The 27,714-nt window shown below is 44.6% G+C and overlaps 1 protein-coding gene across 1 annotated transcript in view; it reads right to left on the minus strand.

Moving 5' to 3' along the window:
* Nucleotides 1-27,714, minus strand: part of CACNA2D3 (calcium voltage-gated channel auxiliary subunit alpha2delta 3) — an 858,477-nt gene that overhangs the window by 76,851 nt on the left and 753,912 nt on the right. The window contains exons 28-31 of the mRNA XM_064595053.1: nucleotides 20,645-20,706; nucleotides 19,192-19,236; nucleotides 10,491-10,553; nucleotides 7,313-7,383 (exon numbers count right to left, since the gene is read on the minus strand). Coding sequence (XP_064451123.1) covers nucleotides 7,313-7,383; nucleotides 10,491-10,553; nucleotides 19,192-19,236; nucleotides 20,645-20,706 — 241 coding nt within the window. The remainder of the gene's footprint in view (nucleotides 1-7,312; nucleotides 7,384-10,490; nucleotides 10,554-19,191; nucleotides 19,237-20,644; nucleotides 20,707-27,714) is intronic.

Below are 27,714 nucleotides of genomic sequence, written 5' to 3' on the forward strand. Positions count from 1 at the left end.
CTGGATATGGCAGAGACTATCATAGTGTCCCAAAGTCCATTTTCCTCTTTTGCCAATCTGAACCCTGACTTTTTATATGCACATTTCCCAGGTTCATTTGCAGCTAGGTGAGGCCATGTGATGAAGCAGAAGTATTGTATGGGGCTAAATACTTGAATAAATAAACCATATTTTACTTTAATAAATGAATACAATTACTTATTAAAATAAATTGCAATCAAGAAATTTTACTTGGACTTTTGGACCTCTCTGAATCCTCCTTCTGCCAGCCTCCATCTGCCTGCAGATGTGATGGCTGGAACTAAGCAGCTATCTTGGGCCATGAAGTAACCTTGAATTTAAATGCCAACAGAGGAAGGTAGAGAAAAAAAGATGTGGTCGTGGGTCCATGATGACAACAAATTTGTATTTTCAGACTGCCTTCACATAAAAGAGAAAAAGACTCCTATGTTCTTTAGCCCCTTGTTATTCTGGAATTTATTACTTCTAGTAAAACTAACTAGTAACTGATATATTGAACTCAAAGTTTGATTGAGAAACTTTGACAATCTCCTGAAGCCAAATAAGCATAAATGTGAACAAATATCTCTGTAAGAAATACTTCAGTCTACTCCAACTAGGGGAGAAGATGAGTGGGGATTGGATAAATATGGTCTGCAATCTAGGATCTGAGAGACATCAGTGCAAATTCCATCTCCCCCACTCACTACTGTGGGTGAACTTGGACAAGACACTCAGATGCTCAGAGCCTCCATGTCCAGGTCCTCCTTTGTCAAGTGGATATAATGGTGGTAGTTATGTCACAGAGTTGTTATGGGGATTCATGAAGGTAATACACGTAAACTACTTGGAATGATGGCGAGCCTGTACTCAGTATTTAATAAAGGAGGCATGCTGCTATTATGATGAAGAGGAGGAGGGCAACGATTCTTACTGTTGTCATTGGGGATGCTCAAGCAGCAGCTTTAGGATTTTAAAGAGCGGGGCACTGGAATCTTCATGTCTCTCTGCATTCCAGAAAGTTTGGCTCAGAAACCCACTTGTTCAAGCCAATCTGTCTTCTTGTTCCTTTCAATGCCACCTCTGACAAAGCATACTTCTGTGGAAACGGTCGGGTCAACAGGAAACCGAGAAGCCATTACATTCATTACATGAGAGTTGAGTATTAGACACTGGAGGGGGGGCGGCGGTCGGCATGAGAGAGCAGCCTTCCAAACATAACAGACATCTCCTTTAACACTCTCAAGACTCCAAGGCCAGGGCACTGGCTGAAATGCAATGTGATGGCCAAGGACAGGGAGAGCTCTAGTCACCGGCCATGGCGCCTATATCCAGCCTGTATAGTTCCATCACGTAGAGACAGGAGAAGGAACGGCCCAAGCCCTGAATTCTGCCTGATGTGTCCTTTCTAGAAAGGCAATTTCAAGGGCAGAAGGAGCCACCGCAGGGAATTCTACACAAGTCAACTATGTTAATGAATGTGTGGGGAGAGGTGCAGAAGACATTCACCAGGCCCCGTAGGGAAAATATGGTCGCGAAGGGGTGAGAATTCAGGCATGTGGCACCAAGCACATAAAACAAACAAAACCGAATAAAGCAAAAAACACGCAGCCCAGACAGAGAGGAACTATCAGTCGCTCCCAAAGCAAAAATAGATTATTAGCAAGCAGTCCGTTTTTCTGCAAGCCAAAGGCCAGGTGTGGCCAATTGGTCTTTGCTTCCTCAAGCTTAATCAGATACACAAAGAACAAAGGAAGACCTTTTGGCAGAACCCACCAGGATGTTTGGTAAAAGAATGCATTATTCCATTTAACCCCCACCAGCAGGTATGTGAAAAATTCTTTCAGTTCAGTTTTGCTGCTGAGAAAACTGAAATTTAGTGAGTTAAAGTTGCCCCATGTCAGGTAACTCCAAAGTGGACAGCATCTAGACCGGTACCCTGGTGCTCTTGACCCTGACTGTGCATAAGAAGCATGTGGATGCTTTCAACAAGCATAAATGTCTGGGCTCTGTCCCCAGCCGGATTGCACATGAATGTCTCGGGGTGCAGCCTAAGCACAGGCATTTTTTTTTTAAAGATTTTATTTATTTATTCATGAGAGACAGAGCGAGAGAGACAGGCAGAGGGAGAAGCAGGCTCCCAAGGAGCAGAGAGCCCGATGCGGGACTCGATCCCGGGACCCTGAGATCGTGACCTGAGCCGAAGGCAGACGCTTAACCATCTGAGCCACCCAGGCGCCCAGCACAGGTATGTTTTAAAAGCTCTCCAGGGATGCTGGTTGAGTCCAGGCCACAGGCCCACCCCCACAGCTGTGCCCTGGAGGTAACTGTTGCAAAGTAACCACCTTTTGGGGAGCCTTAGTGATTAAAATTAAAAGAAGAAGAAAATGAAAAGAAAAAAAAAGATAGATATTTGGAGCCCTTATCCAAGAGCTAATCTCACCTCCTGCCTGCAATGGCTTTGTAATTTGCAGAGCAATTTCACATACTTTGTTTTAGCTAATTCTCACAAAGTCTCGAGGTCCATATTTGGGTGAGGAAGAAAATGAGGCGGGACGAGATGGGGAGTCTGGGCAAGGCCACACAGTACAATTCTGGTGCTCAACCCGGACTCCTCTTAGCTTAAGCTCAGTGTATCAAGGAGGCCCTCTCAGGAATTGTAGATACTCTCCTATGACTGGCTACACGCACACGCACACACACACACACACACACATTTTTCACTTTATATATAAAACATATATGCATAGATTTTCACTTTTCCTGGATATTTGCCATTGAATTTGAATCACTGGGGACAAGGAGGGGGGGAGATACATGAATTCTTTTTTTTTTTTTTTAAAGATTTTATTTATTTATTTGAGAGAGAGAGAATGAGAGACAGAGCATGAGAGGGAGGAGGGTCAGAGGGAGAAGCAGACTCCCTGCCGAGCAGGGAGCCCTATGCGGGACTCGATCCCGGGACTCCAGGATCATGACCTGAGCCGAAGGCAGTCGCTTAACCAACTGAGCCACCCAGGCGCCCAGAACTTTTCTTTTAATGATAAAGTTTTTTGTTAATAATATGACCTTATATTTAAATAGTTTTGTAACTTAAAAAGTGCTTTGGTACTGTGACTTTGAGCTATCTGACATCATTTAATTTAAAGTAAAAAATAAGAAGAGTTAGTGTTTAAATAGCCGAAGTCTCCCTTTTTTTAAAGCTTCACTTATTAAGACACATTTTATTTATTTATTTATTTTTAAAGATTTTATTTATTAGAGAGCCAGCGAGAGAGAAACAGCAAGAGAGGGGAGAAGGTCAGTGGGAGAAGCAGGCTCCCCGCCAAGCCGGGAGCCCGATGTGGGACTCGATCCCAGTATTCCGGGATCATGATCTGAGCTGAAGGCAGTCGCCCAACCAACTGAGCCACCCAGGCGCCCCGGAGATACATGAATTCTAAGAAATTATCCTTACAGGAACTCTAAGAAAAATATTTTGAAACTAGATGTTCTCTTAGTAATCATAAGAGGGGTGATGTCACTGCCAATGACGGCAGAAAGAACCCATGGAGTGTGGATTTTGAGAAGTAAGAAAGCAAGCCCCTTACTGGATGTGAATACGAGTGAAAAAGAAAAATAGCTAAATTGAAAAACCCTAAATGAGTCACTACCCAGGGAGTCCACTTACTCTCATGATAAGAATGAAGAAGTACTTGGAGTTCTCTGTCTGAAACACAAAAAGCTGACCGGGCACACAGTATCTCATGAGAAATTACAGGAAGCCTGGGAACACAGCTTGGTTTAAAGGGATATCAACTTCAGCTGAAAGAAATCTGGGCGAGGCTATCGTGCGGCTGGCCTCCCATCCCGAAAGTTCTGCTTGCCCAGATAAGACACTGCTGAGCCAACATCGTCCTCAGCTACCTTTCCCTTCTCAAACAGAACTGGAAGAAGCTCCACGCACAACACAGTGCTTACTGTACACAGAACCAGGTTAAGGGCAGAAGCTAGACATTCTCTGTGCTCAGAGTACAGGATGTTTGAACCCAGCGCTCTTACACAGAGACTTAGGGCAGGTTCTTAACCTTTCCCAGCCTCATTATTGCCATCTATCAAATGGGTATATTTACACCCAGGGCCGGGGTCATGGGCATGCAACCCGTGTCACTGCACAGAACCTTGTACTTAGAAGGGCCCCAGGCTTGGTGGGATGCTCTGCTGTCACTGCCTTGAAATTCTTAAAACGTTTTGAACAAGAGACCCCAGATTTTCAGTTTGCACTGGGGCCTGCAAATTGTGCAGCTGGTCCTGTTTATACCTGTCCCACTGAGTTGTTGAAAAGTACCGAAAGGGGTAGGATATGTCAGGTGCAGCCCAGGTCTGGTGTGGGGTAGGTGCTCAGGGAAGGTTGCTGTTGTGATCATTGCTTTCATGCCGCTGAAGCTATTGGTATGTTATTTGGCCCCTGGATGCTAATGTCACATGTAAGCGGGGTAAGCAGAGTCAAGTCAAAGACTGAGCTAAAGTGACCAGGAGAGACTATTTTGTCTCTTAGGTTGTTTGCACACACTGCTGCAGAACTTTCTCAAAGCTCCCTCACATTGGTAATTTGCACAAGTCTATGGCTTCCCTCTCTTCCCCATGGCACCTAGGCCTGGATGTGGATATTCTTTCCCTCCCTCCCTTGCTAGGTAAAACGACCATCAGGTCACCAGGCAAGTGACCAGACAATCAAGGAAAGAGTCCACTGCCGTGTAAACAAGCATCATCTTGCTTTAGATAGAGAGGTAGCAAATCTGGACCAAGGGAGAGGGAGAAAGGGAGACAGACAAAGGGAGATAGTGTTCTCTGGGAACTCTTTCTGGAGAAGATGGTTTGTAGGATTCTTGTCTATGAAACTCATTTTTAAAGAATGGATATAAGCAGATTGATCAAGAAACCTTGTGCCATCCCAACATTGTCCAAGACATTGGGAGGAGAGACGAGATGTCAGTTCAGGGAACCGGTCCTGAGCTTTGCTTCAGCTCAACCACGTCCCCAAAGCCACTCAGCTTCCAGGCATTCTGTGTCCTGGGGACAGCCCAGAGCACCGCCAGGTACTTTCGGGTACATCCTTTCAGAGGTTCTGAAATACAGGTCTTCTCTGAATGAAAGGACTGTCACCCTTAGTGCACTGAGGATGCACCGCAGTCCCCAACACCGGAGGCCCCCTGGCCAGATGTTGGTCGTGGGAAGCCTGCTGTGAGGTGCAGGAATGCAGAAGGAGCGCTACCTGGTGCCAAGCAGACAGCAAAGCCAAGCCTGAGCAAAGATCCACAATACACATCGCAGCACCAACTAGCAATTATTGAGCCCTTAATATATGCCAGGCACTGAGTACAATCTTTCTGCTCATTATTATCTCATTAACTCCGACGGCAGCCCATGGAAGCAATTATAATTATCGCCTTCATTTTCCACGTAAGGAAACCAAAGCTTGGAGCGGTCACTTGACTCATTCTAAGGCACGCAGCTAGTAAACGTCAGAGTCTGGATTTGAATCCAGTCCATCTGACTCTAAAACGTAAACTCTCATTGCTCTCATGGCCCCAGTGAGAGCCCTTTCGAAGAGGCCCATGAGCGTTGTCAGCCAATTCCCCCCGATGACAACAGATGCTATTACACTTGAGTAAAGTCCCCAGTCCTTCCCTTTTCTCAAATATGTTAGCTCCTCTCATAGTAAAAGAAAGTTCTAGATTCATGCCAGCCACACTTCACTCACATCAAGAAGACTGGGAATTTAAAATCCCACTACAACTTTCTTCCTTCTCCCACCAAGCTGTTTGAAAGGACTATCCAAGAGGGAAAAGAAAAAAAAAATAAGATTTTGTTCAAGAAGTTGAAAAATATGCTTTCGAATGAGAAACACGTGTGTGATTCTTCTTATCTTTTGTCTCACCCCCCCCCACCCCCCACCTAGTCGAAAACAAGCGAACGCGATACAAAGGCTCACATCCACATAAAGATAGGAAAAGCCAGGGAAGCCCCGGACAGCAGACAATCCAGAAGCTGCCCTGGGAAGCTTGGAGAAGTCATGGAAAACTCCATGGCAACCCAAGCCCAGCTCCAAGCTGACTTTTCGAGCACATGACCAATGACTCCTGGCAAAACAAGGAAAAAAACGGCACTTGAATTTTAGAAAGGGAATGGAACACACTGCTGCAGGAGGGTTGGGGGCAGGCAAGGGTGTCGGAGATTGCAGAAGTGCTGGAGTGAGGCCAAGTTTTCTTATATCATTTCTTTTTTTTTTTTTCCCTCCTTCTGGCACAAACAAGCTATGGAATCTCAAAAATTGGGTCATCATTTTTGAATTCCCTGCTTTCAGCACAGCCCTCAGTGGGTCTTGTTGACTGGCATAAAAGTCCGATTTCCTGAGCTAACACTTCCTGGCCATTCAGCTGCAGGGAGTAATAACCAGGGGCCTGCCGTTCCCACCACAGTGGTAGTGGTTCTCTCAGGCGAGCCCGGGTCCATCCCTGGAGCGCCTGCTATTACGTAACCTAACAACATCAAATATGCCCACGGAAGCACCACTTCAAAGGCTGCCATTTCCTGGGAGGCCAAGGGAAGGGAGACATGTTGACTCCCGGGGGACATTACTGACCTCCTGATCTCATGGGGAGACAGCTTTCCCCATAGGATTTGGTGTCCCCAAGAGCACGGCTGGCCTGCCCAGGAGAGACATGGGGCTACGCAGAAGCGGTCCGACATAAGCTTCCCTTAGGGTCAGTGGCAGCTGTCATGGCCCAGGTGAGTAGTACCTGCCTCCAGTGGTATTTGGCACCATCTGGGTTTTCTTCTAGCAGCAGATTTAAGCTCCCCTCCATCTGGGAGCAGGTTTTGAGAGCTTTCACTTGATTTTCTAAAATTATTTTGGCAGGTCTCTAAATGTCACTTTTCACCCCCGATTTCCAGATTTCTAGCAAGCTTCCCCAGGTTGCCAAAATGTGAGACATACACTTCTTTTTAACCAGGGGAAAACGTTTCCTACATCTTTGCAATCACTTGCTCAAGACTGCTATAATCCTGTCCCAGTGCAGGCTCTGACTTCAATATTGGCCTCCAATAAACCCTATGCTGGGTGAACAGGAAACTCATTGTGAGCTGAGTTTCTGTGACTCTTTAACACTCATGCAAGAGGCATCGAATTTCAGCAAGATCTTCTGGAGCATGAACACAAGTACAAACCAGCCACGGGGTCAAGTCTGGGCTTGCTTTATTTGACCTTGGTTTGTTTTATTTTATTTAGGCAAACTCTTTCAGGGGGTGTGGGGGACCATAAAATCCTTACCTTTTAAAGGAGCCCATTGTTAACAGTTTGTTCATCACAGCTCCCTCCACCTCACCAAAAAAGTCTCCAGTCTGCGGGGAAGAAAAGAAGAACCCAGGAGGAAGTATAGATAAACAATGTGCTCAAACACCAGAGAAGCATCAGAAACGGACGCAGTCTGTGTTCTGGAGCTGACAGAAGCAGAAGGCACGTTTTCAGGTTACATAAAAAGTGGAAAATGTCTTAATAGTCAGGAGAAGTTATGGCATTACAGAGCAGACTAGTAAGCAGATGGGAATGTTCCACAGTACATGGCAGGGGCAGAGGGGGTTGGCATTGCATAACACATGCTGAGCGCTGGAATTGAAAGACCCCAAGCACACGCGCGCACAGACGTGCACAGTCACACATACACATGTGCACACACATGCACGCGCGCTCAGATGTTGTAAGCATTAATCTGCACTCAGTCCCCCGTGATTAAAACACTCCTTCATAGACAGGAACAGGCTGAGAAAGGGCTTCCTAAGCAGTAATAAAAAGGATTGTTTATAATTCCTGGATGACCTGTTTAGGGAAATATAGCAGTCCTCTTCATTGGCCCTATAAATTTCCTGCTGTTGAGAATAGGTCCTTTCTCACAATCATTTTCTGAGGATCACTCGCAATTTTGTCCCTGGGCAGTTACTATGTTGACAAATAAGGCAGTCCAGAGTCCAGCCCCTGGAAGAGGCAGCACGGCCAGGCGACTTCTAATGGCTCACCCTTACTGTGGGACTGTCTGCAGGGCATTTGGGGATGAGCAGCCCTTCCCCACCACCTGGCTGATGTTCTGGCTTCAGACTAGGTCTTGGTGCTGGCTGAGATTTGCAGACTCTGAATGGTGGGATGAAGGATTAACATCCTCCTTGATCACTCCAGTCTCCTGGAACCACTAGCCTCAGGGTCTCACGGGGGAGGGTGTATGCCCTGCAGCAGAACAGAGCTTGGGGCGATGGCCTTCCTCTGCCAACACCCCGGACTGAGCTCGTGTAGACCAGGAGAGAGCCCCCATGTCTGCTATGGGTGCTCTAAGGAGTTATAGCTTACATGTGGGTGGGTCAAGGGCATTACTCTAAGAGCCTGAATTAATAAATTCCATAGGCTTTGTATTAGCTAAATCTCGATTCAATTTACCACTGAGTGACCTCAACCACGCTCCTGGGAATTTTCAGGCAGAAAGGCATATAAAGACTTTGCCAGAAAGTCAAGAAAGAGAGGAGAAAGAAGAAGGACATGACATTTCACTGACTGAACGTGGAGCATTGCCTGTTACATTCCGGGGGCACCTGGAATCTTCCGCAAACCCTGTGGGTATGTGCTGCCTCTAGGAGCTAGGACATATGTATTTTGTGTGTGTAAATATGTCAGGGTCAATGGAACTGGTTGTTAGATGAAGAAGAATTATCCTAATTGGAGTGCAGGAAACCAGACAACATCAAACAAGTTGGGGCAGAGCCGGCCTGCAGGCTCCCTGGGCCGTGCTGCGGGTCTGTGCCCTGGAGAGATCCAGCTGAGAGCAGAGCCCGCATGCACGCCGGTCTGGGTTACACTGTTGGCTAGTCAAGGACTGACCACGGGAAGGTATCCACCATGGCCTTCCTCCCTGGCATGGGACCAGGGTCCTATCTCAGCCCTCCCCACCATCATGGCAGGAGGACAGGTTTCCTCCTCACAGGTGGTTAATTTGGGTTCCTGCTCCATTGACTCTTGAATGTCTGGGGGTTTCTTCTCCCAGCCAAACAGACACATTACCATGGACCTCAGGGCTCTCCTGCTCTCTCAGAGACTGGCCTTGCTTCTTGGGCTCACTCCTATCCAATCTTTACCAACTGTCCCATGTCCAGTGATGGTCAGCATTTGAGGAGACAGGGTGTGGGCAAGTTTGATTCCTGACCCTGTGTGTTTTTCATCCATCACAGGTGCATTTAAGAATCCCACAAGCTTTTCATGAATAAGAAGGAAAACTGAAGCAGGATTCCACATGTGACCTGGAGCCAGTGCTGATCAATTAACAAGGCATTAAGCTCAGACTCCTTAGGGACTTAAGGACAATTAACTAATTTATTTGGCATCAATAGGTCTAACGTACTTTTGACTGCTAAAGAATTTCAAATGATTTAAATGGGGCTTCATTATCAAATGGTCCTCAACCATCATCCTTTTACAGAGCCCGCCAGGAGGCTCAGGCAGGTCACGTGATATGCCTGCCACACCCCGCCCCCCCCAAACCAGGGGAAGGAAGAGAACGAGTACCAGAGACCACGTGCCTCCTTCTCTAGTGTTACTTTATCATGTCACACTAATAAACATGCCTGCATTTTACCTTCTTTGAATATGCTAATTTAATTTCTAATTCCAGACAAGGTTTTCTATGCACAAAGTTTTAAAGGAGAAACCTGTTTTCTCTAGGACAATGCTATTGGTTTGAACTCTTATTTTGATTTCCAAACACACAGTGAAGATTTCTGTGCTTGGCCCCATGGCTTGGTCTCTTCCCATCTCTTTCCTTCCTGCCCCACCACTACACACAGCTCAATCAAATGAAGAACATTCTTTGCCTATTTCTGGATCCTTGTCCCTCAGTGTTGAGAGCCCAAGTTAATCCCTGAACTCAGATAACTGATTTTGAAAAAGCAAAAACCAGAAAGAAGTCATAAAGAATAATTATGCTGGAATATATATGTGTGTGTTTGTCTATGTCTGTGTGTATATATACATATGTATGTATTTCCCATATATATATATATGTATATATATATATATATATATATATATATATATATATTCATATATGGGAAAATATCTAAATATCAAAAGAAGGAAATCTCCTTAAAATTGCCCAAACTCTTTAAGGCACCTCTACCCTTGAGGCAAAGAGTTCCTATAAACTGAACATTTTATGAGTGAGAAAGCAGACCGTGGTCTCTGCCCCCACCTCGCGCCCCACCCCCCCAAATGGGAGGTAAAAACTCTTTGGGGCCTGCTGAGAAGTAGGCTGTGACATTTTTAGAGGGATAGAAATAAGGTTTTATAATTTCCTGCTATTACCTCTTAAATATAGATCATTGTCTCAAAGTTTTAACACCACCCTTCATGCCCCCTCACTCAAGCACATCACGAGCTCCTTACTCTGAGCTGGTAGAAATTTCTCACTCACCTGTGTGTAGTCTTCAGACACCAGAATAAACCCATTATTGTCTATGAGGTAACAGTTCACAGTCTAGAAAATAAAAAATACACAGTTTCAACTTTGGATCCTCAGACTGCTTTTACACAAAATGATGTACTTCCAACCTGAGAGAAACCTATTTGAGGTTGTTTTGGGGGGAATTGGAGATGCTTCCTGGCTCTAGGAGTTAAGGCCATGGTTAAGCTAACCCCAGTGTTCAGTTTGTTAGTTAAACTAACAAACAAAAATCAAACACTAAGCAAGCCTTGAACATCCCAGATTAGGATAAAGAGAACACACATTAAAACATTAATTACAGTTGGTCTTCCTTGGTTGTTTTTTTCTTTCTTTCTTTCTTTTTTTTTTTCCCTTTCTATGACCTGAATACTATTTCCCAGGAACAAAGTGTTCACAGGCCCTAAGCCTGTATTCCTAGTCGTTGAAGTGCAGGCTGTTTTGAAAGCAAAACGCCAGCACAATGTCATTACCCTAATGATGTATTAATGAAAACACTGTGTCAACTCAGAAGACCATCAGGGGACCAGGTAATATTTTTTAATTTGTTCATAGACTTAGGCAGGGGGGAAGGGGCAGACTTCTGTTAAAGGGGCCCCTCCGGTCTCCTAAAGGTTTTCAAACTGTGTTTTTAATTGGGAGCTGGATTTGGGGGCAGGGCTGTTAGCTTTTGGTAGCTCAGACTTATAAATTGTAGAAAGCAAGGTAAACCCAAACCTCTGCTTCCCCACACTACTTTAATCTCAAGTGAATGATTTGCTACAGGCTAAGTTTTAATTACACTACTGTGGAGTTTAAACTTAAGGTTTAATTCCATCCTTGATGTAACTCAGTTTCTATTTATTGCAGCTTTACATACCGACTGCAACATTTAATTTGTAACATATCTTTACCCTGAGCTAAATTCCCCGTAGCTCTGGGCCACCGCAGGGCTGTTTGCTACCTATCTGTAGAGTTGGGTTGAGTCAGGCACAGAAGTCCAGCAATGAGTTGGTCCGAAAGATTCGTCCTTTATTACTAGGTCATGGTGAAGAATCAGCCCAAAATGAAAAGCCCTGCTGCCACCTTTTAGAAAAGAGTTGGTTGCTTTGATAGTAATAGGGTTTTTCTCTGTTATCCAGGGGAGCTGGAGTGAATGACTTGGGCAACCTGGTTCCACTCTTGCTATCTGAAGAAGATCTTAGCTATATGGACACTACTTGGGCCCTGCTGGTTGGGAGTCTTGACAAACTTTCCCCATTTTTAGGAGCCAGCATTATGAACTCGATCCCACAGAGCTGTGCTGTCCAGTATGGCAGCCACCAGCTACTTGCAGATTTAAATTCAATTTTATGTGAATTAAAACTCAATAAAATTAAAAATCTAGTTCTTTGGGTGCACTAGTTACATTTCAAGTGCTCTGCTTCTCCCTTGGCTGTGATTATGGACATTTCCATCAGTGTAGAAAGTTCTCTCAGACAGGACAGCAATGTTTTAGATTACACTAGTATTTTTTTTTTTAAAGATTTATTTATTTATTTGACAGAGAGAGCACAAGCAGAGGGAACAGCAGAGGGAGAGGGAGAAGCAGGCTGAGCAGGGAGCCCAATGCGGGGCTCGATTCCAAGACCCTGGGATCATGACCTGAGCTGAAGGCAGCCGCTTAATGACTGAGCCACCCAGGCGCCCCTACACTAGTACTCTTATGAGTTTTAACCCAGCCTACACTGGGTCATGTTAGACAAATCCGTATCTTTGCTTATTTGAATGTCATGATCCTTGTTTTGAGATATAGACACTGAAGCAAAGGGAGGTTAACCTCCAATCAATCAATAAATATACAAGGACAGAAGTGACCTCCATATTTGGATATTAACTAAATCCTCCCAGCTGTTTAGAGAATCAAAATCATCATACCACCTCCATCCCTAATTATAAAATTAGTCCCTACTCAAACATGCTTAGTCAATTAATACTCTTGCTATTGGACCTATATATTTGGTCACTATCTCTCCATCTAATGTTATAAATACTGGATAATACAAAGCAGGTACAAGGCAAATAGATTAAAAAGTCAACTGAAAATCTTGAGAAAGAGGGAAGATTCCATGAAGTCCATGAGAGTGATGTTGGAGATCCGCTCCAATCATAGGGGAAGACATGGGCACATCAGGATCTCCCAGAGCAATCTCCCGGAGCTCTGCTAGGCTATAGTCTAAACATATACTTACGATCCACTCGTGTGGATCAGATTAGTCTACATCCTACCAGATATGATAGGAAGAGGAACAGAAGGGCCGGCCAAGGCTCCTGGAGGATTATATGCCTAGGTGTCCACTTTCTCCAAAAGTGCCTCAGATTTTGCTCTAACAATAGTGGGCACGGTCTCCTGGGTAAGGACTAAGGGATATAGCATTTGTTTCTTCTATACCGAGTACCAACTGGCATCTACTTTTTGGGCTATGTTTCCATTTAACATTTTTTTTAAATTCACTTCTCCCTCCCCTGACTCCCCCTTAAATTAGGATTCCATGACAGGAACTTGGTGGCAGAGAAGATGCCACACCACTGTACCATGCTTATTTATGGGTAGCTTTGAATTTCAAGTTTACACTGATTATAAAAAGCCTTGGTTACCCTATTAAGCAGGAAGCAGATAACTGCTGATGTCATGATTTACAAATCACTGTGAATACCAAGGTCAAATACCTGAGTCATTGATGGACACCCGGGTCACTGAATCTGAAAGATGTCATTTGGTTTTCATTACAGGCAATACAGTTTTGTTAGGTAAATTTAGTGACCATGATAATTTCCTGAACGGACCTCCCTGCCAACAAGTGTTTGGATTAAATGATTACTGGCGGGGAGAGTGGAGTTGAGTAAGTTAGGTGAGCACTGTACTGGGTTATGGAACGGTCAGGACAGAATTGCCAGAGTCCAGTCTGATCAACTGTTTTCTCTGTGTCTCTTCACAATAAATCATGTTCAGTTGTCTTCTCCATACTCTACTCCACCCACCCCCAATAAAAGAAAATCGAGGAGATATTTTCTCAGGTCCCTTCCTATACTACTCCCCCTCCCCCCCAAATTAAGCCAAGCATCTTGGAAGGTGTCCACTTCCCACCCTGTCCCAAGGGTGAACAGACAGGCAGAGGGGCTTCGAGGAACTCTCAATTTTGATAGGTATTGCAAGTGCCTAGTCCACAGCTATCTTTGATAAAACATATAGGGATGAGGTTGTTTGAAAAAAAAAAAAAATGCAAAGACAGAGAAAAAAAGAGGCAGAGAGAACTTGATTAAAAAAAAAAAATCTTTCTTCAACTACTGGATAACTCAAGATTGCTCAGAGAAGTCTGATTCCTGTCCCAAAGGCAGATCAGGTAGATAACCTGAGGTTAGAACCCATAGCCAGGCCATGCGAATTGGGCAGTCCCAGGTGGTAACAAAAGCCAGTAAGGAAGGGTACTTGGGAGCAAGAAACACAGCACCAAGCTTGTGTTACCTGGAAGGTGGTTTTAGCCCTGAGGCTGACATACCTGCTTCAGAATTGGAGACTGACAATCGTTGCTATCAGTGTGACCTTGAGCGAAGTCTTTTTAACCTGTCTGTTTTCTTAACTGAAAGACGGAGGTAGCGACAACACTTTCATAGGGTTGTTGGGAAGATTAAATGGGATGATGAGTGCAGAGTGCTGAGCACAGACCTCAAAGAACCTCTGCTTACATCTACTCAGCAAAAAATGGTCATTGACCACCTACTATGTGCCATCTTTATAAGTATTCTAATGCTACAGATTCAGTTTCTCAGAAAGGGAAGTTGTTCCACAGTTCATAGCAAGAGGTTCTGCAGGCAAGGTTGGCTGAACTTTGTTGCTTTCTGTTTTGCCTTTCCTTTTGGGGGATGCCTTCTGTTTTGATTGGTGCAGACTGAACAGTGATTTAAAACAACTCACTTAGAAACTCAGTATCATACTGCCTGTTGTTTTCATTTGTGAGGAGTGAGGGAAAGCTAGAGATAGAGCAGGGAAGGCTGGTTCTTCCATCTGAGGGTGGGGCCTGGGTCTCTGCATTGCATGCACACAGAAGAGCCACTCCTTCCTACTTTTCTCCAGGTTTCACACTTTCAGCCCTGATATTCGACTGTGGAACAGACTGACCCTAACTTCACACCACATGTTGTACCTATTCATCATTGGTCCACTAGCTATCAAGATATTGTTTTAAAAAAATTTGTTGCAAAGCTGTTATTTTGGAAGGAAGTACTTGGTAGGATCCTCTGTGCCCTTGCCCTCAATAGCTATTGTAATGATGCTCAAACCCCCTCCTGACTGGGCTAAGTGGTTACAGAGATGGAGGCACCAGGTTGCTTGGATTTAGCCCTTCCCCAGTCTGTCCTCCTTCAGAGAGGTTCTTCAGATTCCAGAGGAAATGTGTGTAAGGCCTTACGGAAGTCTAGTTATGATTATTAAGCTCGATTCCTTTGGAACAAGCAAGGGTGGCAGCTGCATTTGAATATGAAGTTTTAGATCCACTCACTGCCCTCAACAGTGCCTCCAAATGCCCCAGAAGAGAACTTTCTCGTCTTCCACTCTCCTTGCAAAATTCTGGTGCTCTCGTCAGGAGATGGTGGCTGTTGGAAAGGTGAGTGGGAGAAGGAAACAAGAGGGAGAGACAATAGTACTCCAGGTCAGACTGAGATGAGAGGGGGGCATGACTTTCCTTCTCCACCTCCATCTGAAGGCCAACCATGTGTCCATAGACGGCAGTAACCTTGGCCGCCTCCATGCCTTATACATGGTGTTCTCTGCCCTCGAAGTTCTTCTCATGCTTCAGGCACTGTCTTCAATATCATCTCCCTCTCCCTCTTCAGTTGACTTTCAAGTTACCTCCTCAGGGAAGACTTCCCCAACCGTCTCAGGTTTGTTTAATTGCTTAATTCACAGCACTTATCACAGCTGATAATCACCTACGCTTATCTCCCCAGCTAACCAGTTCCAGTAGGAAAGGAGCCATTTCTGACTCTACTTCCAATTGAATCCCAGAGGTCACGCTGGCTAGCAGGCACATAAGGGCTCAGTAAACATGCTTTGAGGGAACGAGTGAGTCTCTGAAGTCAACGTTCGCCTTGGATGGAACGGAGCTCCTTCCAAGTCTTCAGTCAGGCCCACTACCAGGCCCTCCAAGTCACATGGCTCAGGCACTGCCTGGGCCAAACCAAGATGTATACTATTCAAGATGGGAAGACATCTGGCCATACTGACTCCACCCAGCAGCCTAGGGCACTCCAGCCAGGGCCCAGGGAGTCCACTGATGGGGGAGACAGAGGGGCTGGAATGGGTCCAACACAAAGCATGTCTGATAAGTCTGAGGGAGCTGGGCCAGGTCTTCAGTGCAGAGGAGAAGCCAGAGCATGTGAACTTAATGAGCCCCAACAGCTGTTTTTAATGGGGCCCTGATCACTTGAGGGCAGTTGGGGGAGAAGGAGGGACATGGTCTCAAAGGCTTAATTAAAAGTCATGAAAGGAGAATGACACATGGAAAGATTCTGCTGAAAGGTTGGGAAGGGGCTTCGGTGGGAAGACAGGACTGGCATTTCCATTTTAAACTATGTCAACTGGTTGCCTGAAGCCAAACTTAGAGTCAAAATGGGAAATGGATGATAGTTTCACAGTGCAAAATGAGGACATTTGAGCATCAGATCAAGTTCAGAAATCAGAGCAAACTCAATGCTTAATTTTCCAAGCATATGAACTTTTCCACAACCATTTGTATGGGGACTTATCCCCATGACTGCTGAAGAAGACCATTAGTAGTGGGGAAGGCATGCATCTGCCCGGCGGAGACTGCAAATATGACTAGAGTGCATATGCCATTGCCATCTGAGTTTTAGACTCAGGGGAACCACTAAACTCTCAGGGAAGAAAGAGTCTGCAGACATTTTTGGTTTTTGAGTGCACTTTATTGAGTGCTTACCATTTGCCAGGAGCTGTGCCATGCATTTTTTTAAAATATATTATCTCATTCATTCCTCACCCTTACCCCATGAGGTGGATAGTCCTGTCCCCACAGAGAGGTTCAGAAACTTGCCCAAGGTCACAAGGCTGTCAGAGTCACAATTTGAAGCTAGTTATCTAACTCCATAGCCTGCTAACTACCGTGCGATATCGCCTGTGAAATCAGCCATTGAACAACAAATATATTCTGGATGTTTCTAACTCTAAGTGGCACCCATTCCCACTTACTTTTATATGTGAGGATGCACAGAGGTAGTATGGATATAGGAAAATTACTCATTATTCATCAACTTGTTTAACCAGCTATTCATTTTTCATCTGTCTATCCATCCAACCACCTAGTAACCAATCAACCAATCAACTATCCAAAACATTACCCATCCCACCAGCCAACCAACCATCCATATAGTCACCAACTAACCAACGAACTATCCTTAGTTTTCTTGCTGTAAATTGGGATTAGTAATTGTACCTACTGTACAAGTGAAGGGCTTAACACAGGGCCCCGTGACACTGATTAATCAATACTATCATTGAGCTGTATTGTCTTGAGCTGAGCGCTCCCATATGAAAATAAATATCTCAAAGGGGGAGGAGAGATTTGAGGCTGCTTGACTGTCTTATGAATGGCATTCTTGAACTTAACGAAAGGGTATTGATCATAAAATATCACAGGATGCTCTTTCCTAAGGAAAAATTATTTTTGATCTGATGGTCAGAGAAAATTGGGCTTCTGTTAAAAAGCTAATTGGCTTTTACTCTTTGGATACTGATTCATACAACAATTATGATCTTTGGGGACCAAGCATTTTGTATTTTAACTTCATCCTGGATGCCCTTTTATATTTGTCTCCTTGTTTTTGCCTACTTTTTTGAAATATATCTCTCATTTATGCTTTCTTTTTTTAAAGATTTATTTATTTTAGAGAGAGAGTGTGCACACACACAAGTGGGGGGAGGGGCAGAAGAAGAGGGAGAGAGAGAATTTCAATTAGACTTCCCCCTGAGTGTGGAGCCTGATGCGGGGCTCAATCCCAGGACCCTTGATCTGAGCCAAAATCAAGAGTCGGCCACTTAACCAACGGAGCCACCCAGATGCCTCTCTAATTTACGATATCTCTGTTGAAATTAAATTTGGTCAGGATTTCTTGAATCCCTGTGGTAACCAGAAGGAATACAAATATGATTATATATAAGTTCCGGCTTATGTATTGACTAATGTTTTAGCTAATGTAGAGAAAGAAAGGCTACCTGAGCCACTCGAAAGGTCACTACACACCTCCTTGTTCTAAATCTCAGGGCAGAGGGCATAAGAGATTGAATGCTGTAAAAACAAAAATCTGATGGGTAGACTTATGACAATATCACGTTTTTTTCTTCTATTTCTCATGTGTGGGATTCAAATTCCTCTTCTCAAAAGAGTGACAGAGAGGGAGAGAGATAAAAAGAAAGGGAGGGAGGGAAAGAGTTGTGGGAGAGAATATTACGCTAGAACGAAAAATTCTGAGTTTTCAACTCCTTAGATTTTCAGCTTATTTATTACATGAAATTAAGCAAGTCATTTAATTTCTCTCATCTTCCATTTCCCCCTCTGCCAAACGGGATGATCATTCCTACCCAGTTCATTGGGTTGTTACCAGGATGAGAAGAGTGAACATATGGGCAAAAGCTTTGAGAACTGTAATGTGAGCTTCAAAAGGCAGTGATTTGTATTATTTCTTATAAAATGCCAAAATTCCAATAGTGCTGTCCATGGGACATTTATTTTTTATTTATTTATTTTTAATTTTTTTTTTTTAAGATTTTATTTATTTGACAGAGAGAGACACAGCGAGAGAGGGAACACAAGAGGGGAGTGAGAGAGGGAGAGGGAGAAGCAGGCTTCCCACCGAGCAGGGAGCCCGATGCGGGACTCGATCCCAGGACCCTGGGATCACAACCTGAGCCGAAGGCAGACGCTTAACGACTGAGCCACCCAGGTGCCCCTATTTTTAATTTTTTTGAGAGAGAGAGTGGGTGGAGGGGGAGCAGGTAAGTGGAGGGGGAAGTGCAGAGGGAGAGAGAGAATCTTAAGCAGGCTCCCTGCTGAGCACAGAGCCCGATGCAGGGCTTACTCCCAGGACCCTGAGATCATGACCTGAGCCAAAATCAAGAGTCAGACACTTAACCAACTGAGCCACCCAGGCACCCCTCCATGGGACTTTGAAAGCACATTTTTCCAGCTCTCATAAACTAGCTGATGAAGGGAAGAAAAGGGAAGGGAAGCGAAGGGAAGGGAAGGGAAGGGAAGGGAAGGGAAGGGAAGGGAAGGGGAGGGAAGGGGAGGGGACGGAAGGGGAGGGAAGGGGAGGGGAGGGAAGGGAAGGGGAGGGGAGGGAAGGGAAGAGGAGGGGATGGGAGGGGAAGAGAAGGGTATGGGAGGGGAAGGGAAGGGGATGGGAGGGGTGGGAGGGGAGGGGTGGGAGGGAGGGAGGGAGGAAGGAAGGAAGGAAGGAAGGAAGGAAGGAAGGAAGGAAGGAAGGAAGGAAGGAAGGAGGAAAATGCCCTTGGGGTTTGGGAGCTTGGCCCAGAGCAATCTGTCAGACCTGGCTCCATTTACAGCGGCACTCCCTCTGTAAGAAGGCCCCCTCTGTCACCTCCCCTTGACCAGAGCAGAAACATGGCCGGGGGCTGTCTTACCTCATCATCACAGCTGATGGAGCATTTTCCATCCAGAGAGGCACACTGTGGGGTGGGGAGAAAGCAACCATGTTACATGGACATTCCAGCATCTGCTCTGGCAGCCACTTAATTATTATTCAAAGACAAGCTATAAGATGTTCTTGCTTTTTATGCAAATACCAAATTTCATCCAAAGGGAATGCTCCAAGATGTGCCTTCCTCAGGATCCATACCAACTCCAAATAGTATAAAAGACTAATTTTTTTGGTGGGGGGGGGTAACTGGCTCTTTTTCATTTTAATTTATATTGTCCATTTTAATTTACATTGACATTCCATATTGATATCTCCTAAGATCTCAAATCTTTGAGTAATAAAAAGTATAATTGTGCAATTATTTAATTTTAATTTAATAAATCCTAATGACTTTTAAAAAAAAAAACTCCTGTCTGTGTTCTTAGTCTATAGCTTCCTAAAGTGTTTAAGTATTTATTTAAGAAATAATATATCATTCCAACAATTAGAATCAGGCAAAATTGCCATCTCTGCTGAATTACTAAACAAATACCATCAAGACTGCTCAGTCCTGAGAACACAGTGCAAGGAAAGAAGGCTCCCAGAGTCTCCAAGGCAGAGAAGCCCTCTGGTCAAAGAGGGCAGATGCATGCTTAGTCAGATCTAGTTATGCAAAGGCCTTCAAAAGTGCAATAAAGAAATTCACAAATAAATTACCAGGCATCACAAGACTAGGAAAAAAGTCACTATGGAAAGTCACAAAAGTCCCCAATAGATAAAGGAGAAACTTCTCCTTTGGAAAGTCACTATCCCGATTTCACCATTAAAACTGATTGTAGGGTTGCTGGAGTGTTGGGGGGTGGGAGGGATGGGGTGGCTGGGTGATAGACATTGGGGAGGGTATGTGCTATGGTGAGCGCTGTGAATTGTGCAATACTGTTGAATCACAGACTTGTACCTCTGAAACAAATAATACATTGTATGTTAAAAAAAAAAAAAGAAGAAGAAGATAGCAGGAGGGGAAGAATGAAGGGGGGGAAATCGGAGGGGGAGATGAACCATGAGAGACTATGGACTCTGAGAAACAAACTGAGGGTTCTAGAGGGGAGGGGGGTGGGGAGATGGGTTAGCCTGGTGATGGGTATTAAAGAGGGCACGTTCTGCATGGAGCACTGGGTGTTATGCACAAACAGTGAATCATGGAACACTTCATCTAAAACTAATGATGTAATGTATGGTGATTAACATAACAATAAAAAATTAAAAAAAAAAACCTGATTGTAGGAGCAAGCTGCCGACTTTCCCAGACTGCGGTGCCTAACGTGCTGACAGCCTTTTATTTTGCAGTGAAATGAAAGGTAATCTGAACAGCCAGCAGTACATTTTCCAAACATTCATCGGAAATCGGGCACTTCTAGGCTCCGGGTACCTAAATGCGAACACCGATTATAACTTACCTGTCTGCTGGCGGTCCAGAACTTCCTCTGGAAAAATTCAAGTTTCATCTGAATGCCTACAGCTGGGAAAAATTATAAATAAAACAAGGCATTAGAGATTCCTTCACACAATTATTTAAGATTATCATGGAACGTTATCTGTCATGGCAAGAAGCTGAGACAAGTCTATCAGATAAGAACACTTAAAAACTAAATCTACACTGAAGTCTACAAACTAAGACATTTTATCTTTCAGGTAAGGAATTCTCAAGGTTAATTACACTCGCAGAACTTTTGACATGGAACAAACTAAGTACAGTGCAGATGACTCTTTGGAGACATGTTACCTGTGTGTTTCTCAAATTCATACACTTGGGGTCACTCCCCTCCCCAACCCAGGCTAGAAACAGGAATGAAAAAAAAAAAAGAAAGAAAGCGTATTTAGAAAACCACTGCTTCTTCTTCGGAGTTCTTGTTCTAGTTATTACTGTATGAACTCGCATGTCTAAAATGTATATTATGCATGTGTTTTTGAGATAGAACATTTGGAAAGCACTTGTCATGAGGCTGGTGTTTGGAAGTGAGTCACTTTGCTATGATGTGACTTTAGTTAAACCGGCCCCCAGCATCCACATCTCGATGATGATGATTTTCCCTCCCCAGGAACTTTGAGGGAATTATGCAATTCTGTTTGGCTGTGAAAGGCTCCCTCCAGCAAAAGTGCATGCTGGTTCTAGTGAGAAAAACATACAGAAAAAGGAGTTAAGAAAGTGACTTGAAACTTTGGGAAGTAGCATTTGGTGGAGCCTTAGAACGAGGACATGAACAAGCTCACACTGCTTCTCTCGACTAAGCCAAAATGAGGTAACTCTTGAAACTATTTCAGAAAGTGCTCAAGGCAGAGCAAAAAGCTCATCAGATGGTCAGAAGATGTTAGAGGAGTCTGGAAAGACAGAGTGAGATTCTGGGCTGGAAACACTGGACCCCACATGGGACACCATTTATCCCAGTGCCATTTTGCAAACTTCAGTCCTTTGCACAAAACCTCCCCAATTTTTGCCACATCTGCATACCACCGGTATGCAAGATGCTGAGCACACAGATGACCCATTGGTAAATGCCTGCTTTTTAAAAAACCTTTCAGGTTATGTTACAGTCAGTAGTTATAGAGAAAGAGGAGTAATATTAATATGAATTATAATCACCCCCAAATAGAGGTTTTTCAGGGGCAGTTCTCAACACATTAGAACCACCTGGGGAACTTTAAGAAATAAAGTATTGATGCCTGGGTGCCCTCCCCCTCCACACCTAGACCATTTAAATCAGAATCCCTGGGAGTGATGTCTAGGCAAGGGTAGTTGAAAAACAGCCCCTAGTGATTCTAATGGGCAGCCAGGGTTGAACGCGGCTGCTCCAGAGGCCTTAATGGACTGGCTGTTGAGGACCTGCCACAACATGGCGCACTTTGTCAGACAGACTATAACACAAGCTGCTCTTCCCAGCCCCGGAGAAAATCTCAGAGAATACCTGAAGGAACCTGAGTTTGGAGGCTGACGGCCACTTACTCTGGTTTCAAATACATCTTATCTTCCAAAACGCCTGACAGGCTGTATCCTTGTTGGGGATGAGCCAACAGAGGACGCTGTGGACCAGGGTGCAGGCTGGGTTTTGCTCAGATCCCCCAGCGGGCAGAGGTGAGAGCCTGCCCTTAAGAAGGGGCTTGTAATGAGTATCTCTGGTTCTACCAAAGACAGGGAGGGATGGCAGAGAGCGGACTTCAGGACAGAGGGCCTCAAACTGTTGGGACATCCACTCCTTGGTATCTAGGAGAAGGGTGGGAATGAGCTTCTTTTTCATCTTCCATGTTTTCTCTGTGCAGCTTCCCCCCTGCATGGTTTCCCAGCCAACACTCCCCAGGCTGGTAGTCAGAGTAATTCTAAGGTCACTTCTGAGGGCCATGGTCAATAGCCCTGGCTGGCTTCCAGACGCTAAAGGATAAGGCAGAGGGTTTCCTGAAAGCATCACCCCACAATGGCCTGTGCCAGCAGCCCAGAGTTGCCCCTGGCCCACCCGTCATCACCTGTGTCCCCCATCAGCACCCATGCCCTTTCTGAGAACCCCTTCCATTCTTTGAGGGAGGCCTCCCCCACCCCCCAATTTTCACCTCCCTAATGAAGCTCGCTGCTCCCTCCTGGGTGTTTATCCGTCTCACATTCCTGAAGCCTGCTATCATCTGCCCCTTTCAGCCTGTACCCCAGCTCCTCAGAGCGCTTTAATCTTTCCTCCTGAGTCAGCCCCTCTGTCCCATTAATCATGCGGGCTGCTTCTCTCTGATCCCCCTCCAGCAGGCTGCGTCCCCTCCCTGCTCCTGATGCCCTAAACTAGACACGGCTTTCCTCGCTCCTCACTCACCCCCATCTGGGCCATGAGGTCGATGCCACAGGGCTTCCTGATGGTCCTGACTGCCTCATATGCTTGGTTTTACCCCGGCTGTGTTTTTGCTGGCTGACCCCCCTGCCCTTCCCAGCAACTCTGGCCCCTGGCTCCCTGTGGCACATCTGGGTTTGTAGCATTTTCACCTACAAGCTGACATACTTCTCTATGATGAAGAGAATCACAAGCTCATGGGCAAGTCAACTTCATAACCATTTGTTCAGTGGCCTTCCCTATGCTGAGCTCTCAGTTGGGTGCTAAGGGGAATGAGAAAACACGCTCCCATGGTGTCTAGCTGGGGAGTAGCCACATGGTAAACGCAATGTCAGAGGCTTTCCAGAGGACCGTGGAGCACAGAAGATGGAGGGGGTTGAGCTGGCAGGAGCTTTGTGTAAGGTTATGCCTAGAGACCCCACTGGCAGGAAAAGTAAGAACAGAGGAAAGATGGTAACCCAAGTCCAGACACAGCACAGACAAAAGGATGCAACTTTTAAAAGACCCTAGTGTCTTCTGAGGCTGAAGGAATGGGAGTGGGGGACATCGTTGTGCAGACTGAGGTCAAACGGCTGAAGGACATGAATGTCAGGCCAACGCATCTGAAGAGTAACCTGTAGGCCCTTGGGCCAGATCCAGCTTCTTTTAATCAATAAAGTTTTATTTGAATGCAGCCACATTCATTTGTTTCTATACTGTTCAATGGCATCACGGCAGTGTTGAGTTGTTGCAATAGAGACTGAATGGCCCACAAAGCTTAAAATACTTACTATTGGGCCCTTTACAGAAAAAATTTGTTGACACTTGCTATAAAGTCTGAAGAGCCATTTAAGGTTAAGTAGAGAAATGACAGGACCTCAGATCTGTATTTCAGAAAGTCCACGATGGAAGCCTTGAAAAGGACAAGTACAAGGGAAATGGCCCAGATAGTGGGAGACCAGAAGCAGAGGAGCTAAACAGCCGCAACCCCCTGCTGCATTTGGCTAATACATTTGGCTAATGATCTCTTAAGCATGAAAATGATTTAAAGTGGGAAAAACACACCAAAAAAAGAAAAGAAAAAAAAACAGAATTAAACTCCCCTCCCCCCCCCAACAAAGAAAAATACTTAAGAAGCATCTTCTGGCCAACTCTATTCAAGAAAACAAATATGAGCTTCCACAAACAGAAATTTAGATTCCTTTCACTATTTTCCTTTAGTTCCACTTTTTTTTCTTTTTTCAACTTTTATCAGAAAAAAAAAGTCAGAACAGAAAAAAAGGTCATCTATTCCTTTAGCAAGTCCCACTGTCTTCCCCCACCCCCCACATATCCCAAATGGAACCTGAGATATTTGTCATGCCTGTCTATTTTGTTCTTTCAACAACATTTTAAGCCATAACAGTATATTCTGATTCAAGTCAATCTTGCTAATTTAATAAGGAAAACAAGGACAGAAAATGCTTTAGTGAAACCCGAGTCCCAAAGAGAATGCAGAAAATAAAAACACCATTCCTGGGGTCTGAAATCTTTTAGACAGTCCAGAAAATCATCAACATATCTCTCCTGGAGTTCATGGTGCTCCTCACTTCCATTTGATTACAAATGCTCTCAGAGTCCCTGCTAAGGGCTTTTATCCTGAGGATGGAGCAAGAATCCCTTTTCCATCACAGCATCTTACCTCACCTTCCAGGAGTGGAATAGACCCAGAAAAATGTATCCTTCCCCATGGGCTGGTACTATGTGAGCCTCTAGGACAGTGACCCCGAGATACGGGGTGGTCTTTGGAAACCAGCAAAACAACACAATCATTGTTATGAGAATTGCCATCCCAAAGAGCCCCAGAGCTATTCATAGGGAATATTCAGGCATCTGGAGCACTGACATCTTTTGGGTTGAATTGTTCAGGTTACTGTTTCTGTAATTCTCCTCAATACTTGAGGAGGGCCTCAGTACAGATTTTCAGCTCAGCAATGCAGACCACATACCTTCAATGAAGTATGTCCCAGGCATCTTCTTTCCTCAACTCTCTAACTTCCTTACAACCTACTTCCCCCTCCTTCTCCTACTCCATGTTTATCAGAAACCCAGTATGTGCAAGGTGATGGGTATACTGAGATGAAGATACAACAGCCAGGGATGGGGACCTGGAGAGGGCAGTCAAATCACTGAAGAGAGGACAGCACTTCAGGGTTCCCAGAACAGATAGAGATGAGCACAGAGCATCAACCACCTAACCATACAGCCATTTCATGTGCAGAACGTCAATGACTAGTGTGCTTGGACTGGGACAGACAGCTAACCTCAAATGCTCCAGTCCTGTGCTGTCCAAGTTAGTGGCTATTTAAGTTAAAATAGAATAAAATTAACAATTTAGTTTCATGGTTGTACGAGTCACATTTTAAGTGGTCAATAGCCACATGGGGCTAGTGGCTACTGCACTGGATCATGAAGACCTAGAACATTCCCATCATCACAGAGAGTTCTATTGGACAGTGATCAGTGATAACAGGAGCAATCACAGAGAGGAATTGAGTATTGGCACTCCTTAAGGATCAATGGTGAAGTTCTCCACAGACCTGTCCATGTTACCTACTCCCCGGAGGATGACTTAGGTACAGAGGATTTAGATCAGATAGAACTGCCAGTGTGAGAAGACCTGGATTTGCAAGGGGAAGTTGGTAATTAGTTTGAGAGAAACCCAAAGAAATCAATGCAATATGCTCAATGTGGCTACCACCCCCAAGATTTATTTATTTTGCTTTATAAAATTTGAGAATACAAATTACATTTCCAGTGCTATTATATTCAAATGCATTCAAGATGAAATCATGCATGCATCTCATATCAGGTTAATAGACATGCATTCAAGTGTAATCCGAGACTCGCCAAAGAACAATGTTACATGTAAAATTAGAAATAAAATAACTTTTTCATATTGTATTCATTTAGAAATAATTTTCTGTGGGCTTGGCCTCGACTTGCAACAATACCCCTAGGAGCACAAATCCGGTTTGTAAAATAGTGCTCACCATGCCTGGCATGCAAGCTCGCACAAACACCCTTACTTCCATTTGCCCACTCCTCCAGCCATACAATATATTCACATACACACTGAGAGCTCATCCAGGAGACAGAAAAATAATCCAGCCACCATCAACAAATTGTAACCAGGAAAATTTTTACTAAGAGAACTGGATGTGAACCCTGTTTCTAAGACTGCTGAGGATGTGTCCAAAGGATACATTACTTCACCTCTCTGTCCCTGCGAAGAGTCATACTAGCTTTAGCTTCTGAACAAAACTTTTGTGGGCTGGGGATACATGACACAAAATAAAATTGTGTACCTTAGAACACTCTAAAAGGCTTGATAGTGTTGTCAACATTCCTGCTATGATTTCTTCCTAGAGCTTTTATCCTTTATTCTTGGATTTCACCACCACATACAATCTTTTGTGCCAAGATATTGAGATTGAACAAAAAATTCATCCATGATGAATCCATACTCTTCACTGCTAGCAATGTATGTGGTGTAGTATTGGTGGATCAACGCCCAACTAAATGATGATACCAAAAAAGGGGGATGGAGACCATTTGAGCATTAGCAACATAAAGCAGAGAACAGAAGGTGATGATTCTCTTTCACTTGAGCAAGCTTTTAGACTGGATTTTTTCCCCCTCAGGATTAAGGAAAGCTGTGCACCACCATTCAAACACCGTCATGTTCCCCTTCTGGAATTGTGATCATTTACACACCCTCAGGACAAGGCTAGACAGGTCCGCATACAGAATCCAGGAGGGTTATTGTCCCCGATACTGGCACCCCCAGCTCCAGGTGCTCATCAGCCAACATACCCATCAAAGCTTCTCAACTGACTGGTCACTGCTGGCAGCATGTGACAATGATTGCAGCCCAGGGCTCAGGCAGAGAAAGGTTCCAGAGCAACCCTGAATCTGGGTGGCCCACAGCAGTATTTTCTAATAGATTCCAAACCATGGGATAGGGTAGAAAAGTGCATCTTTATTAGAGAAAATGAAACTCTAATAAGTTAATAAATATCTGCTAAGAATATCCCGTGTATTTCATTACTAAAGAGTGGGAAAAGTTTTCTTAAAACCTAATTTTTTTTTTTAATTTATTTGACACAGAGAGAGAGCAGAAGCAGGGGAGAGCGGCAGAGGGAGAAGCAGGCTCTCCACTGAGCAGGGACCCCGATGTGGGGCTCAATCCCAGGACCCTGGGATCATGACCTGAGCCAAAAGTAGTCGCTTAACTGACTGAGCCACCCAGGTGCCCCAAAACCTACATTCTACAAATAAATGCTGGCCATACGTGCGTTATCTCATCCAGAAAATGAGCCCCTACTGGTCATATTTCTCAAGCAGGGTAGTGGCTATTTTTACTGAGCTGGCTTAATATCTCCCATCCTGTCCTCAGCCCCCCTTTGACAGAGCGCCTGAATTTTCATTCCTTTGTGTACAATGGCAGTGATCGCTCGCGGTGATAGTAACAAGGCCTGGCACATTTGGATTCCAAGTTGCCTTAATTAACGGTCAACTATAATAGCTGTGAGCCAGGCCACATTTGTTTAAATGTTTTCCTCTGTTTGTTTTCAAGATAGTTAATTGCAAGTTGAACTAACAATGAATTTGAATGTCACTTTTCAGAGAATATTTCATAATCA

The sequence above is a fragment of the Mirounga angustirostris genome, unplaced genomic scaffold (assembly GCF_029215605.1).
Source record: "Mirounga angustirostris isolate CCGP_5_RB_7025 unplaced genomic scaffold, mMirAng1.0.hap1 SCAF_1, whole genome shotgun sequence".
Classification (NCBI taxonomy): domain Eukaryota; kingdom Metazoa; phylum Chordata; class Mammalia; order Carnivora; family Phocidae; genus Mirounga; species Mirounga angustirostris.